This window comes from Oncorhynchus clarkii, chromosome 14, assembly GCF_045791955.1.
Source record: "Oncorhynchus clarkii lewisi isolate Uvic-CL-2024 chromosome 14, UVic_Ocla_1.0, whole genome shotgun sequence".
NCBI lineage: Eukaryota > Metazoa > Chordata > Actinopteri > Salmoniformes > Salmonidae > Oncorhynchus > Oncorhynchus clarkii.
The window spans coordinates 21,251,193-21,265,000 of record NC_092160.1 but is presented as its reverse complement, the minus strand read 5'-3'; the positions used below and the strand labels follow the sequence as shown (position 1 = coordinate 21,265,000).

Sequence of the window (13,808 nt, the reverse complement as noted above, 5' to 3'; positions counted from 1 at the left end):
GAGCGGATGATGTCCGCATTTATGTTTCCCACCGTAAAGCATGGAGGCAGAGGTGTTTTGGTGTGAGGGTACTTTGCTGGTGACACTATCTGTGATTTACTTAGAATACAAAGCACACTTAACCAGCATGGCTACCATATCAAATATATTTTGTTTTGTTGAACACTTTTTTTGGTTACTACATATTCTGTGTGTTATTTTATAGTTTTGAGGTCTTCGCTATTATTCTACAATGTAGAAAACAGTAAAAAATAAAGAAAAACCCAATAAGTAGGTGTTCTAAAACTTTTGACCGGTAGTGTACATGAGGACCGGTTGGCAACTGTACCTACCCTCCTAACGCACAGTGTGTTTTAGAGGCTTCTCTCATAGTCACAGTACAACATGATTCTCTATTAGCCATATATTGGAGCGGTTTTTAGTTCCGGTTCTCCATTGATGGCGTTTTTTTTGTTTTTGTCCAGGACTGTAGTAGGTTTAACCTATTCCCGGGAAACCTCCCCATGTAGTTTATGGAAGTCATCTTCATATAGGCATGGATTGTATTTTTTTTAAACATACAGCATTTTTATCAGCTGTCAGTTAGCACCACTTGAATTACTGTCTGTCACTCAGCACCACTTGAATTACTGTCTGTCACTCAACACCACTTTACTTACTGTCTGTCACTCAACACCACTTTACTTATTGTCTGTCACTCAGCACCAATTTAATTACTGTCTGTCACTCAACACCACTTTACTTACTGTCTGTCACTCAACACCACTTTACTTATTGTCTGTCACTCAGCACCAATTGAATTACTGTCTGTCACTCAGCACCACTTGAATTACTGTCTGTCACTCAACACCACTTTACTTACTGTCTGTCACTCAACACCACTTTACTTATTGTCTGTCACTCAGCACCACTTGAATTACTGTCTGTCACTCAGCACCACTTGAATTACTGTCTGTCACTCAACACCAATTTACTTACTGTCTGTCACTCAACACCACTTTACTTATTGTCTGTCACTCAGCACCAATTTAATTACTGTCTGTCACTCAGCACCACTTGAATTACTGTCTGTCACTCAGCACCACTTGAATTACTGTCTGTCACTCAACACCACTTTACTTATTGTCTGTCACTCAGCACCAATTTAATTACTGTCTGTCACTCAGCACCACTTGAATTACTGTCTGTCACTCAACACCACTTGAATTACTGTCTGTCACTCAGCACCACTTGAATTACTGTCTGTCACTCAGCACCACTTGAATTACTGTCTGTCACTCAACACCACTTTACTTATTGTCTGTCACTCAACACCACTTTACTTATTGTCTGTCACTCAACACCACTTTACTTATTGTCTGTCACTCAGCACCAATTTAATTACTATCTGTCACTCAGCACCACTTTACTTATTGTCTGTCACCCAGCACCACTTGAATTACTGTCTGTCACTCAGCACCACTTGAATTACTGTCTGTCACTCAACACCACTTTACTTATTGTCTGTCACTCAACACCACTTTACTTATTGTCTGTCACTCAGCACCAATTTAATTACTATCTGTCACCCAGCACCACTTGAATTACTGTCTGTCACTCAGCACCACTTTACTTATTGTCTGTCACCCAGCACCACTTGAATTACTGTCTGTCACTCAACACCACTATTCTTATTGTCTGTCACTCAGCACCACTTTAATTGCTGGCTGTCACTCAGCACCACTTTAATTAAACAGACTCCAGGTACTTGTCAAATTAAGTGATTTGTGAAACTTTTGAGACATGGGAGAGTATATGTTTTTCTTATACACTGCATTCACATTTTTTTTTTTGTCACACTAATCATTCCTTTCCATGCTGTACCGTACTGCCCTGAGGAAGTAATCCTAATCAAATATGTTGGCATAGACATCATAAGTACTGTAAATTTGATATGACTGGCAATAACTCCTCGTAACCTATAAAGATTCACATTCATTCTGTTAATCCGGGATTTAACTAGCGTTGACCAGGAGAAAATTATAACTGTACCTCTAGTGTGGATTTGAGCCCAGCGACAGTTCCTAAGAAACAGTCCCATCATAAAAATTCAGCCTCCATTTGCTCAAGTGGGGGGTATTTTTGGTGGAAAAATTGTATTTCTGCTGGCACCATTCAAGGTCATGCTTGGAACATCATTATTTGTCGCTACGGGGCTCAGCTTAAGTTGACATTGTATTTGCTAAATGTCACTTGCAATTAAAGTTGATCATATAACTGGGGAAAGGTCACCCGCCAACTTGGGTGGCGCGAACAGGAGTCCCCGGCCGACTCAGACGCCGCCCGCCGCCACCCGAGACCCCATCGTTCTGTCACCCTCCCAAAACACGCAACATGTTCTCCATGCCATTGTGCTTTTAATTACACATATTACACTGATTAGATTTGCATTTCAGGTTTATGGGCACCCTTAATTGACAAAGATGATTACAAATTAGTGACGGCCGGCTGCGCAGCCCGTTTGTCACCTTGAATAGCCGCAAGTCATGCTGCTCCGAGTTCCACGTCCCCGGGATTAATTTTAGCGATTTCACGATCGGCATAAAAGCATGTGATCAAATGTAATTCCAATTTTTTATTTTTTATTTTATTTTATCTGTCATTCTGTGACCTCTAGCTCGGCTAAGGGGATATTTTGTGGAGAATTAGGGCTGTGTAAGTTTGTGTCATTCTCCTGTTCTTGATGTGCATGCTGACTTAGTTGTGTTCTGCTCACTGCTCTCCCAGGCCCCAGTACTACAAGGTGATAGAGGAATGTGTGTCTCAGGTGGTTCTCCATCGCAGCGGGATGGACCCAGACTTCGGGTACAGAGAGAGACTGGATGTAGACTTCACCCACCTCATTGGTAGGTCTGCCAGAGCTCTGTCTTTCCTCTGACATTTAAAAGGGTGAATTTTCAGCCAGTAGGACACCATTATACACCTCCAAAACTGGTTGAAATGATGTCATTATTAACACATTTGAAATTTTTATTATTTTTATTATATATATTATATTTTTATTATATTATATATATTTTTTTTTGAATCAGTATCTATTTTTTTAATACTAGTCTTGTTATTCATATTTTGTCTCCTAATCGGTCTAAAGCATCCTCAGATATATTTTTCTGTTGTACTGCGCGGACAGCAGGATGTGGGTGTTGCTAAAAATGGTGCAATATCCCTCTCATTATTATCTATCCACATTTCCCCCCTGAGAGCCTTCCCAGAAAAACCTGCAGCCCCTTGACATGTATAGGAAAAGGTAGTCTAATTACGAATAAATAATGCATTACCTGTTAGGTGTGACTGTGGCACATCATGTCTCATCATAAGCACATGGAGATTTCACAGCGTCTTCACTCTGCCGAGGACATTCATCAGCAGAGTTTCTTGAATCCTAGAGGAAACAGGGTCTATTTGCCCCAAATTAGAAATGCAGTCATTCATTTCCTTCAAGTAGAGACAAATTAATGAAATAACTAAGTGTTTTTATTTTTATATTTTTGTTCTTCTGTTATTGTCACTAACAGTTCTGTGGCATCGTGCCGACAAAGTCTCATTAAAAGTTTCCGAGCCCATCCGTGATTTTCTCACATTTTTATATCACTGTGCTGTAATGAGTTGAAAACAAATGTTTCGGGGCTTGGTTTTTAAACATTGGCAAACCTGCCGAACAGAATACAAATCTCCTGGGGGATATGTCAAGAAAAGAATGAGCCGACAAGTGCCGTTCCCCCCTTTCTTCACTCATTCCCTCTCTGTCTCTCTGATGTAATATTCCTTTTAGGGTTGATCTGGAATCTTAAGTAGGATGTTAACAATGGACAGTGTAATTGAGAGAATCAAAGTCACTTCGTGGGGTCTTACTGTCGTTGCTGCTCTCTGCCCTCTTTTTTCTTACAGATCAGTGCGTGGATAAAGCCAAAGTGGATGAGAGCGAACTGAAGGCTGCTGAGTTCTCCAAAAAGGTGAGGTACAGTGCATCATTCCCCTCAACTCCATTGGTATGCCACCACCACGCTCCCATCAGAAAGCCCCCCCCCCCCCAAGAGATCCTGGTCCAGCTATTGATTCTGGTCCCTGATCAATAGCTGGTGAAATAGTTCAACAAACTCTCTCAAATTTCCGGAATAAAGTTTTAAAGTAAAAGCTACAATGTTGAGGAAAGATTGGACCAACCTAACTCCTGAAGATTTAATCTACTTTGTAACTGGATGGAGTAGCCTACTTTATTCTGCGTCCACGCTGATCTTCAAACAGAGGATTAAAGTGCATGAAGTGTATTTTTACTATGTAATGATAGACAGTACAATCAATTTCCACTATATATTTGTGACCGACCGCCTAATATTTGTGACTGACCGCCTAATCTGACTTGTTCACATTACTGTCTCTGGTAAACACACTATATCAAATCAAATCTAAGTTTATTTGTCACATGCACAGTATACAGAAGGAGTAAACAGTACAATGAAATGGTTTCATAGTAGAAATATCAAAAACAAAGTGTCCAGATCAAAATATTGTATAAATTATTATTAGATGATGCTTACCTGACATACTTGTCTAAATTGATCATCTGGCAAAGTCTTTTGTTTAGACATGCAGCTACCTAGCTAAACAATGAACCGGCATAATCCCAACTCATACTACTACCAATACAAACATTGTCATAGCTGGAGTATGAATCTGCAGGTAGCTAAAGGGCTACTGTAACCAACTAGGTTCAATGTTAACTAGTTAACATTAGGCTATAACTAGCAATGCAAATGGATTTCTGATTAAAATAATATTACTACACAGATCCTACCCATAACGTTCGCCAGCTAGCGAACAGTGCACTTTAACTTGCAATGAAAATTAGAAACGTATAATATCTGAAAATGTAGCTAGATGCTTTACGGCAGACTGGAACCATTGAACTTCGTTATGTTTGTAGCTACATCTTGTTTGGCCAGTGTTGAGTTAAGTCACTACGTTTCCCACTGACCGTGGTGTGTACAGGTAGTAGGCAATCTCTTTTTCCAATTGATCTGTTAATAGCACCTTTGCTAAATTCGGGGCGTCAATCTTGTTGAGAAAAGTAGCAAAGCTTTTGTAGTTCTCGATGGTTAACATTATATCTTTAAGAAACGGTAGAAAGGACTGTCAACACATACTGAACAGCTCACGTTATAGACAGAAGCATGCTCCTGTACATGCCAATCCAAACTCATCTCCCGGCATGTCCAGCCCATCCATAATCTCAGCCAATCATAACTAGCGAGAAGGTTTCCGACTTTTTCCGTGGATTAACCAACAAGGCTTGTAAATTTAACGATTTCATTCATATTTACGGATGGAATATAAGTTTGTTATTTAAACACATGAAAGTTCACATATTCCAGAATGCATTTCTGCCAATTTTTTTTTTTTACATACTTTCAAATGCCTCTCCTGTTTAGTACATTAGTACAGTACAGTTAGTACAGTTTAGTACAACATTTCATGAAACGAGTCACATTTCTTTAGTACACCACCAGTACTGTGAGTCACTGGTACTTCCAGCAGAATCCCCCAGAAGTGTTTTGGTGCATGTGACTCAGACCTTAAAGACATGGTACTCTAATTTGAACCAGTCTGTAAAGGCATGGTACTGTATCACCACGCCACATATGCCCCCACAGTCCCCCCACACCCCTGCCTCTGTGTGTGGGACATCAGAGGCGTCCTGGGTGTGAGTGGAATGAGAGCAATGTCCCCCCCTGCGGCAACAGTGAAAACATTGTCGTGACACAGGTTGCTTTCCCACAAAGGTTAGATCCGTCACCAACACATGAAAGCCGGACCCAAACCACAGCCAGTGGACGACAGGGTAGAGGCCACCAAAGGCCTATGAATAGAGGTAGGAGATGGGGCCAAGTGTGTGCGAGACAGTGTGTATCGGTGTGGGTTGACTTGCCCTGCAGTTGGCCATTCACTTGAGACAACTTGGTCCTGACCGGAGTGTGTGTTGTGTTGAATTTTTGCAGTTCGATGAAGAGTTCAGCGCCCGGCAGGAGGCCCAGGCCGAGTCCCAGAAGAAAGAGGAGAAAATCAAAGAGCTGGAAGGGCAGATCTGCAATCTGAAGACCCAGGTAAGACCCAGAGGAGACGAGAGGAGCATACACACCCATTACTCCAGACTGCAGTCTGAAGCCACAAGCTCCCCATAGAGGTATTGTACAGTGTCTTGTACAGTGCCCATGTGTTCACAAATACATACACAGTCTGTACCACAGGTTTTACCGAAATACGTAGTCTCTACCACTGGAAACCCAACCTCATTGCTTAGTTTAATGTTCAAAACAGTATTGAGGAAGGCATAAGAAAAAAAGGGATTGGGGCAAGCAGCAAACATTAATCACATCGTATTTACAGTGACAAGTAAAAATTATGTGAACCCTTTGGAAATACCTGAATTTCTGCATAAATTGGTCATAACATTTGATCTGATCTTCATCTAGGTCACAACAATAGACAAAAACAGTCTGCTTAAACTGATAACATACAAACAATTATATGTTTTCATGTCTTTATTGAACGTGTAAACATTCACAGTGCAGGCTGGAAAAAGTATGTTAATCCTTGCATTTAATAAGTCCCTCCTTTGGCAACAATAACCTCAACCAAACGTTTTCTGTAGTTGCGGATCAGACCTGCACAACGGTCAGGAGGAATTTTGGTCCATTCCACTTTTCAAAACTGTTTCAGTTCAGCAATATTCTTGGGATGTCTGGTGTGAAATGCTCTCTTGAGGTCATGCCACAGCATCTCAATCGAGTTGAAGTCAGGACACTGACTTGGCCACTCTGACTGGCCACTAACTCTGTGTTTTGGGTCATTGTCCTGTTCTATCACCCAACTTCTGTTGAGTTTCAATGGGCGGACAGATGGCCTAACATTCTCCTGCAAAATGTCTTGTTAAACTTGGGAATTCATTTTTCCGTCGACGATAGCAAGCTGTCCAGGCCCTGAGGCAGCAAAGCAGCCCCAAACCATGATGCTCCCTCCACCATACTTTACAGTTGGGATGAGGTTTTATTGTTGGTGTGCTGTGCCTTTATTTTTCCACACATAGTGTTGTGTGTTCTTTCCAAACAACTCAACAGTAGTTTAATCTGTGCACAGAATATTTTGCCAGTAGCGCTGTGTAAGGTGCACTTTTGCAAACTTCAGACGTGCAGCAATGTTTATTTTGGACAGCAGTGGCTTCTTCCGTGGTGTCCTCCCATTAACACTATTCTTGTTTTAGTGTTTTACGTATCGTAGACTCGTCAACAGAGATGTTAGTTCCAGAAATTTCTGTAAGTCTGTAAGTCTTTAGCTGACACTAGGATTCCTCTTAACCTCATTGAGCATTCTGCGCTGTGCTTTTACAGTCGTCTTTGCAGGACGGCCACTCCTAGGGAGAGTAGCAACAGTGCTGAACTTTCTCCATTTATAGACAACTTGTCTTACCATGGACTGATGAGCATCAAGGCTTTTAGAGATACTTTTGTAACCCTTTCCAGCTTTATGCAAGTCAACAAGTCTTAATCTTGCATCTTTTAAGATCTCTTTTGTTTGAGGCATGGTTCACATCAGGCAATGCTTCTTGTGAAAAGCAAACTCAAATTTTGTGAGTGTTTTTTGTAGGGCAATGCAGCTCTAACCAACATTTCCAATCTCGTCTCATTGATTGGACTCCAGGTTAGCTGACTCCTGACTCCAATTAGCTTTTGGAGAAGCCTAGGGGTTCACATACTTTTTCCAACTTACATTGTGAATATTTAAATGATGCATTCAATATAGAGAAGAAAAATACAATTTGTGTGTTATTAGTTTAAGCACACTATGTTTGTCTATTGATGTGACTTAGATGAAGATCAGATAAAATTTGATGACCAATTTATGCAGAAGTCCAGGTAATTCCAAAGGGTTCACATACTTTTTCTTGCCACTGTAGTTGTTTCTCCAAAGCATGTTTGTCCAAGATGACCTTTTACTGCAGTGAGCTGAATCAGGGCCACACGAGTGTTTCTTCGTAGTCTTAAACAAATCCACTTTGAAACTAAAGTATACACCTCACACACAATGTTATGGGCTTAAAAAAAGACAACACAGCAGTACCATGTCAGATATAGAGTTGAGATTCATTCAATGTTGAGTTTGCATTGCACTATTACACTTTATATACATTTCAGAAGACTGAATTATAACAAAACCGTTTGACAGAGAAACACCGGATTTTCGGCTTTCAAAAATAATGTTTATTTATTATTCATAACATTCCTCCCTAAAGGACGATTTGATCATTTGACTGTAGGAAAGAACTACTCTGGTTGTGAGAAAAAAATGACTTTTACTAATTTGGTCAAATTGAAACCTTTCTACCCCAATCACGGATGCCAGGCTCTAAGTGGGTATTTTCCAGCCATACGGGAGCGTTTGATTCAGTAAAGGGTTCATCTCCTTTTTAAAATGTCGGATTTGATATTGGCTGAATTGCTCCATGGCAGCCTGTTCCATGCAATTGTATTATCACAGAGATGGATTTCATTTCTTCTCTGGCCTTGGCATCCCCATCTTTTCCCAGACAAAACCCCTCAAACCTAAGCACAGAAAATGACTGCTATTTCCTCCTTAACCCAATTTGAAACACTTCAGTGTTGCCTTGGGACAAAAGGGCAGTTTGCTTCCTTGCTTACTGAATGTAATATAAGCCAGTGTTGAAAGATGGTATGGCATCCAGTAGCTGAGATTGTTTTCCTCCAAACTAAATTCTGTGGCAGTTGCAAATGTCCGCGTTCCCCATCCCTTTTCTGCACCTGCACATTTAGCTCTGTACTGTGTCGCCAGGACTTTTTCCAAAGACAAGTTGCTGTCATTAAGGTCCCTGGCAGCCTCAGTGATATTTTATTCTCAGTATTAGTGCGTGTCGTGAGGCTTGGTCCTCTTCCTGTCTAGACAGAGGCAAGTTTTTTTTCTTTCTTCCCCGATTGCACTTAATTTGTGTGCAGTCCTCACTCCCCCACTTCATCTGCCTGAGTGCCATGTTGCCACTCGTTACCTTCTCTCTCGGCCAAACTTGTTCATCATTCACTCATCGCCCCAACGATTGCCCGCCCGCTGCATTCACAAATTCATGAGGCCAACATGGTGGCCGGGTCCCGTCCGCACCTCTATCATCCTCTCTTTTTCTCTGGTCTCTATATTTCTGTTTTTTTTCTCTTTCTCTCTCTCTGCCGTGTCTTCTCTCTCTCACTATCTGCTTTGTCTTCTATCTCTCTGCTTTGTATTCTCTCTCTCTCTCTGCTTTGTATTCTCTCTCTCTCTGCTTTGTCTTCTATCTCTCTGCTTTGTCTTCTCTCTCTCTGCTTTGTCTTTCTCTCTCTTGCTCTCTCTCTGCTTTGTCTTCTCTCTCTCTCTCCTTTGTCTTCTATCTCTCTGCTTTGTCTTCTCTCTCTCTCTCTGCTTTGCCCTCTCTCTCTCTGCTTCGCCCTCTCTCTCTCATTGCATGAGGCAGTGTCACCCTCTGCTTACCTGCTTTCCCTGAGTGCTCCTTTTTAAGCACTGTTTTTCCAGGCTTTTCCCCCTCCCACTAACAGGCCCCCGGTCTTTTGAAGCCAGTCTGTTTGTGGTGCATTAACAGGTAGTGTAGCGGAGTGAAGCCCCCGAGAATCAGCTCCTTCTCTTCCTGCCGTCTCTGAACGTGCCTTCAAAGGCTGCTGGAGCTTTGCACATCAACAGACATCTGCCTCAGCAGGGAAACATCTAATGCGCTTGGCGAGAGCTCACATAAATATGGCTGCGAGTTCTTCAAGTTACATCCAGGGGGTGTGTTGGTCTAAAAAAGGGCTCGATGTAAACATGTATGTTGTCACGCTCTGCATGGCAGGAATGCGCTCGTGGTCAAATTGGTGCCTTTAAGAAATGTGTATGTGTAGTATAAGGTGATTTTTCAAAGGTTTTCTTCTATTGCTTTCATATTGGAGGCACAGAGAAAGACTGGTGGTACCTTTTGAGTTGGATCCTCCTCACTAGGAACACTCTTGCTAAGAACAGACATGCGTCGTCAATTTGATCTCTTCGGGCATACTGTAGGAGATGTGCCATAGCTCTCACAATTTCCGCCGCGATCATGACACAGATTATTTTGTTTATCTGGCAACACGTTATCAGGAGGTACACATTTTGCAATCACAGCAATATTTAGGTTGCGGTGCTGAAGTCTTGCAATGGAGCACATAAATGGAAATGTAGGCGCTAGCAAGATACTCCGTTTCAATCAGACAATTATTTGAATTCTAAAGTGTATCCTTCCTGGTGATGATGTACAGGCCTGTTTCTTCCCCTGAAAACAAAGTTTCTAGTCAACCTGTTTTAAAAGGGTTGAAACTGCAACAGATGAACACAGTGTTGTACTAAGCCATTATCTTCCGGAGTGCAGCACCTCTAAATCCATGCGAAGACACTACACTCAGATTGTTCATCAAAGCTGCTGTGGTGGTACATCTGTCGTTTTATTGAATATGAATGAAGTGGGATCTCTGTTCACATCTCGTCGACAGAGCTCTTCGTGGAAATAAAAACATGTCTCTCTGTCTCCCAGCCCCTGCTACTTCACCTTGTGTGTGAACCGACGGATTTAATGAGAGCCTGTCTCAGGGAGCTTCCACCTTTTGATGTGTCTGTTTGATTATCCCCGCGATCCGATCGAGCACAGGTTTCGCCTGTAAACATCGACAAAACGCAATGAAAACACATCAAATGGAACTAATCCACCTCCCACCCCTGCCAACCCCTACGAACCCACCTCAGCTCAGAGATAACGGGGGAGGTGTTCGTAGAATTGGATGAGGTTGAGATGAATAATTTTCAGGTGCGGTAGATACCTTGGACCTATTCTGTGCCATGCCATTAATGGGCTTTAACAACCTGGAGGTCATGCAGCTGAACCAGCATGGCCAGGAATGAGGTTGGAAGGTGTAGCGGATCACTCTCTCCTATCTGGCTCTGCCAGTCTACCTGCAGACCTCTCTCATTCCCAGACTGGACTGAGCTTGTAATGAATGCAACAGGCCTCTCGATACAACCACCACTGCCATGTGTTCTTAGTGGTTGCCGAGCAATTCACCGTCAAATGTAGCAAGTGTTTGACATGCATGTTTCTCTGGCTGTTATTAACCTCAAAACATTTGTTTATGTCAATACCTTCAATACCTTATGTTTAATACTTGAGTGTAATGTACTTGAGTTCCATCAATCGCATCTTTGAGTCTAAGATATGCCTGAGGGGTTCAAGTTCCATGCCATCCACTTATCCTGTGGTTACAGTTTTTAAAATAGAGGCCTTGAACTCGCCATAGTCCATAGTTAAGGATGGAGTGTAAAATAAAATGTTCCCCATTCACCTTAAGATTGCACTTTACAACCACGTTCTAAACTCTGGTGAAATGGAAGTCCTTATTCCTTCTCCTTTTCCATTACGCATGTTCAATATTTAATACTCCTCAGTCCACAGTAAGGCTGTTCTGTAGGAACGACTCCATATAAATATGTTTCGCTACGCAGTTGAGTTTGTACCCATCTACACAACGGCTGTTATTAAGACGTTAGAATGTGATGAGGTCATATAGAGTGAAATATCAAAGCGACAACAAAATATTTGGGGTAAACTCAATGCCTGTCGTATATATCTGAGCGGGGAAAGTAGGGAATGCGATTTGCTAGAACATATTAGAACGTAGCGTTCCAAATGGGTCCATTGAATGGGTTTTGAGGATACAAAAAGAAATGTCATCCACTGTGTGAACATCTGTTTCATCTAGGCTCTGTAGATTACTAAATTAGGTTATTTTCTAATACAAAATCAAATCAAATTTATTTATTTAGCCCTTCGTACATCAGCTGATATCTCAGTGCTGTACAGAAACCCAGCCTAAAACCCCAAACAGCAAGCAATGCAGGTGTAGAAGCACGGTGGCTAGGAAAAACTCCCTAGAAAGGCCAAAACCTAGGAAGAAACCTAGAGAGGAACCAGGCTATGTGGGGTGGCCAGTCCTCTTCTGGCTGTGCCGGGTGGAGATTATAACAGAACATGGCCAAGATGTTCAAATGTTCATAAATGACCAGCATGGTCGAATAATAATAAGGCAGAACAGTTTAAACTGGAGCAGCAGCACGGTCAGGTGGACAGCAAGGAGTCATCATGTCAGGTATTCATGGGGCATGGTCCTAGGGCTCAGGTCCTCCGAGAGAGAGAAAGAAAGAGAGAATTAGAGAGAGCATATGTGGGATGGCCAGTCCTCTTCTGGCTGTGCCAGGTGGAGATTATAACAGAACATGGCCAAGATGTTCAAATGTTCATAAATTACCAGCATGGTCGAATAATAATAAGGCAGAACAGTTGAAACTGGAGGAGCAGCACGGCCAGGTGGACTGGGGACAGCAAGGAGTCATCATGTCAGGTAGTCCTGGGGCATGGTCCTACGGCTCAGGTCCTCCGAGAGAGAGAAAGAAAGAGAGAAGGAGAGAATTAGAGAACGCACACTTAGATTCACACAGGACACCGAATAGGACAGGAGAAGTACTCCAGATATAACAAACTGACCCTAGCCCCCCGACACATAAACTACTGCAGCATAAATACTGGAGGCTGAGACAGGAGGGGTCAGGAGACTTTGTGGCCCCATCCGAGGACACCCCCGGACAGGGCCAAACAGGAAGGATATAACCCCACCCACTTTGCCAAAGCACAGCCCCCACACCACTAGAGGTGCACTAGAAAATGCACTTTTAAATGCTGAAAATGGCTTTGCTTGTTTGAGGATATGAAATAAATGTGATCTTGGTATTCTATGTGACAGGTAGTACTAATGTATCTATATTAATTTCATCATAACCATGTTTTAACTGGGAATTTCTTTGTCACTTACTCCTCTGCTTCACCTGTCTGTGCCTGGTGTTGGCCTGTGTTCTCTGTTAACAAAAGTACTGGTGTTCCTCTTGTCTGTCTAGCTAACCACCCTCTTTGTGTGCCTCTCTGTTGCGCTCTGTATATGTGTGTATGTCTGGGTGTCTGTTGTGTGTTTGTGTGTCTGTCTGTCCAGTTAGCTAGCGAGGCAAACAAGCTCAAAGAGGCTCAGAAAGTCATCAGTGAAGCTGAGTGCCAGGTGCAGGTGGGTGATACCTTTGCATCCGTGCCCCTCCCTTCCCTTTCATTCTTCTGGCATGGTTGACCGGTATTGGCTGCACATTGAGAAACCTAATCTTGAATTAACTCATGAATGCCCCAAACTCAATCAACGCGCATTACAAGTATGATGTTTGCTCTGATCTTTGCATATGATTGATTTTCGATAATTGTGCAGTGATCTACATTATATTCCTCATAATTCCCCATCTGTTAATAGTGCCTCACTCTTGGTCTGTAATTGGAGAATGCAATGAAGTTTGATTTCCTTGCATCATCATAAACAAACAGAGTAATAATCTGTGGGATTTTTATACATGTTGTATTTCACCTTTCTTTAACTAGGCAAGTCACTTAAGAACATTCTTATTTACAATGACGGCCTAACCCAGACGACGCTGGGCCAATTGTGCGCCGCCCCAATCACGGCCGGTTGTGATACAGCCTGGAATCGAACCAGGTCTGTAGTGACGCCTCTAGCACTGAGATACAGTGCCTTAGAGTGGCTTCAGAGTGGTGCAGTGGTCTAAGACAGAAACATCTGGGGCGGCAGGTAGCCCTAGTGGTTAGAGCGTTGGACTAGTAACCG

The 13,808-nt window shown here is 42.3% G+C and overlaps 1 protein-coding gene across 1 annotated transcript in view; it reads left to right on the top strand.

Moving 5' to 3' along the window:
- LOC139366406 (diaphanous-related formin 2) overlaps positions 1–13,808 on the top strand; it is a 691,096-nt gene that overhangs the window by 219,971 nt on the left and 457,317 nt on the right. The window contains exons 15-18 of the mRNA XM_071103857.1: positions 2,767–2,885; positions 3,928–3,992; positions 6,036–6,140; positions 13,137–13,199. Of these exons, the coding sequence (XP_070959958.1) occupies positions 2,767–2,885; positions 3,928–3,992; positions 6,036–6,140; positions 13,137–13,199 (352 nt within the window). The remainder of the gene's footprint in view (positions 1–2,766; positions 2,886–3,927; positions 3,993–6,035; positions 6,141–13,136; positions 13,200–13,808) is intronic.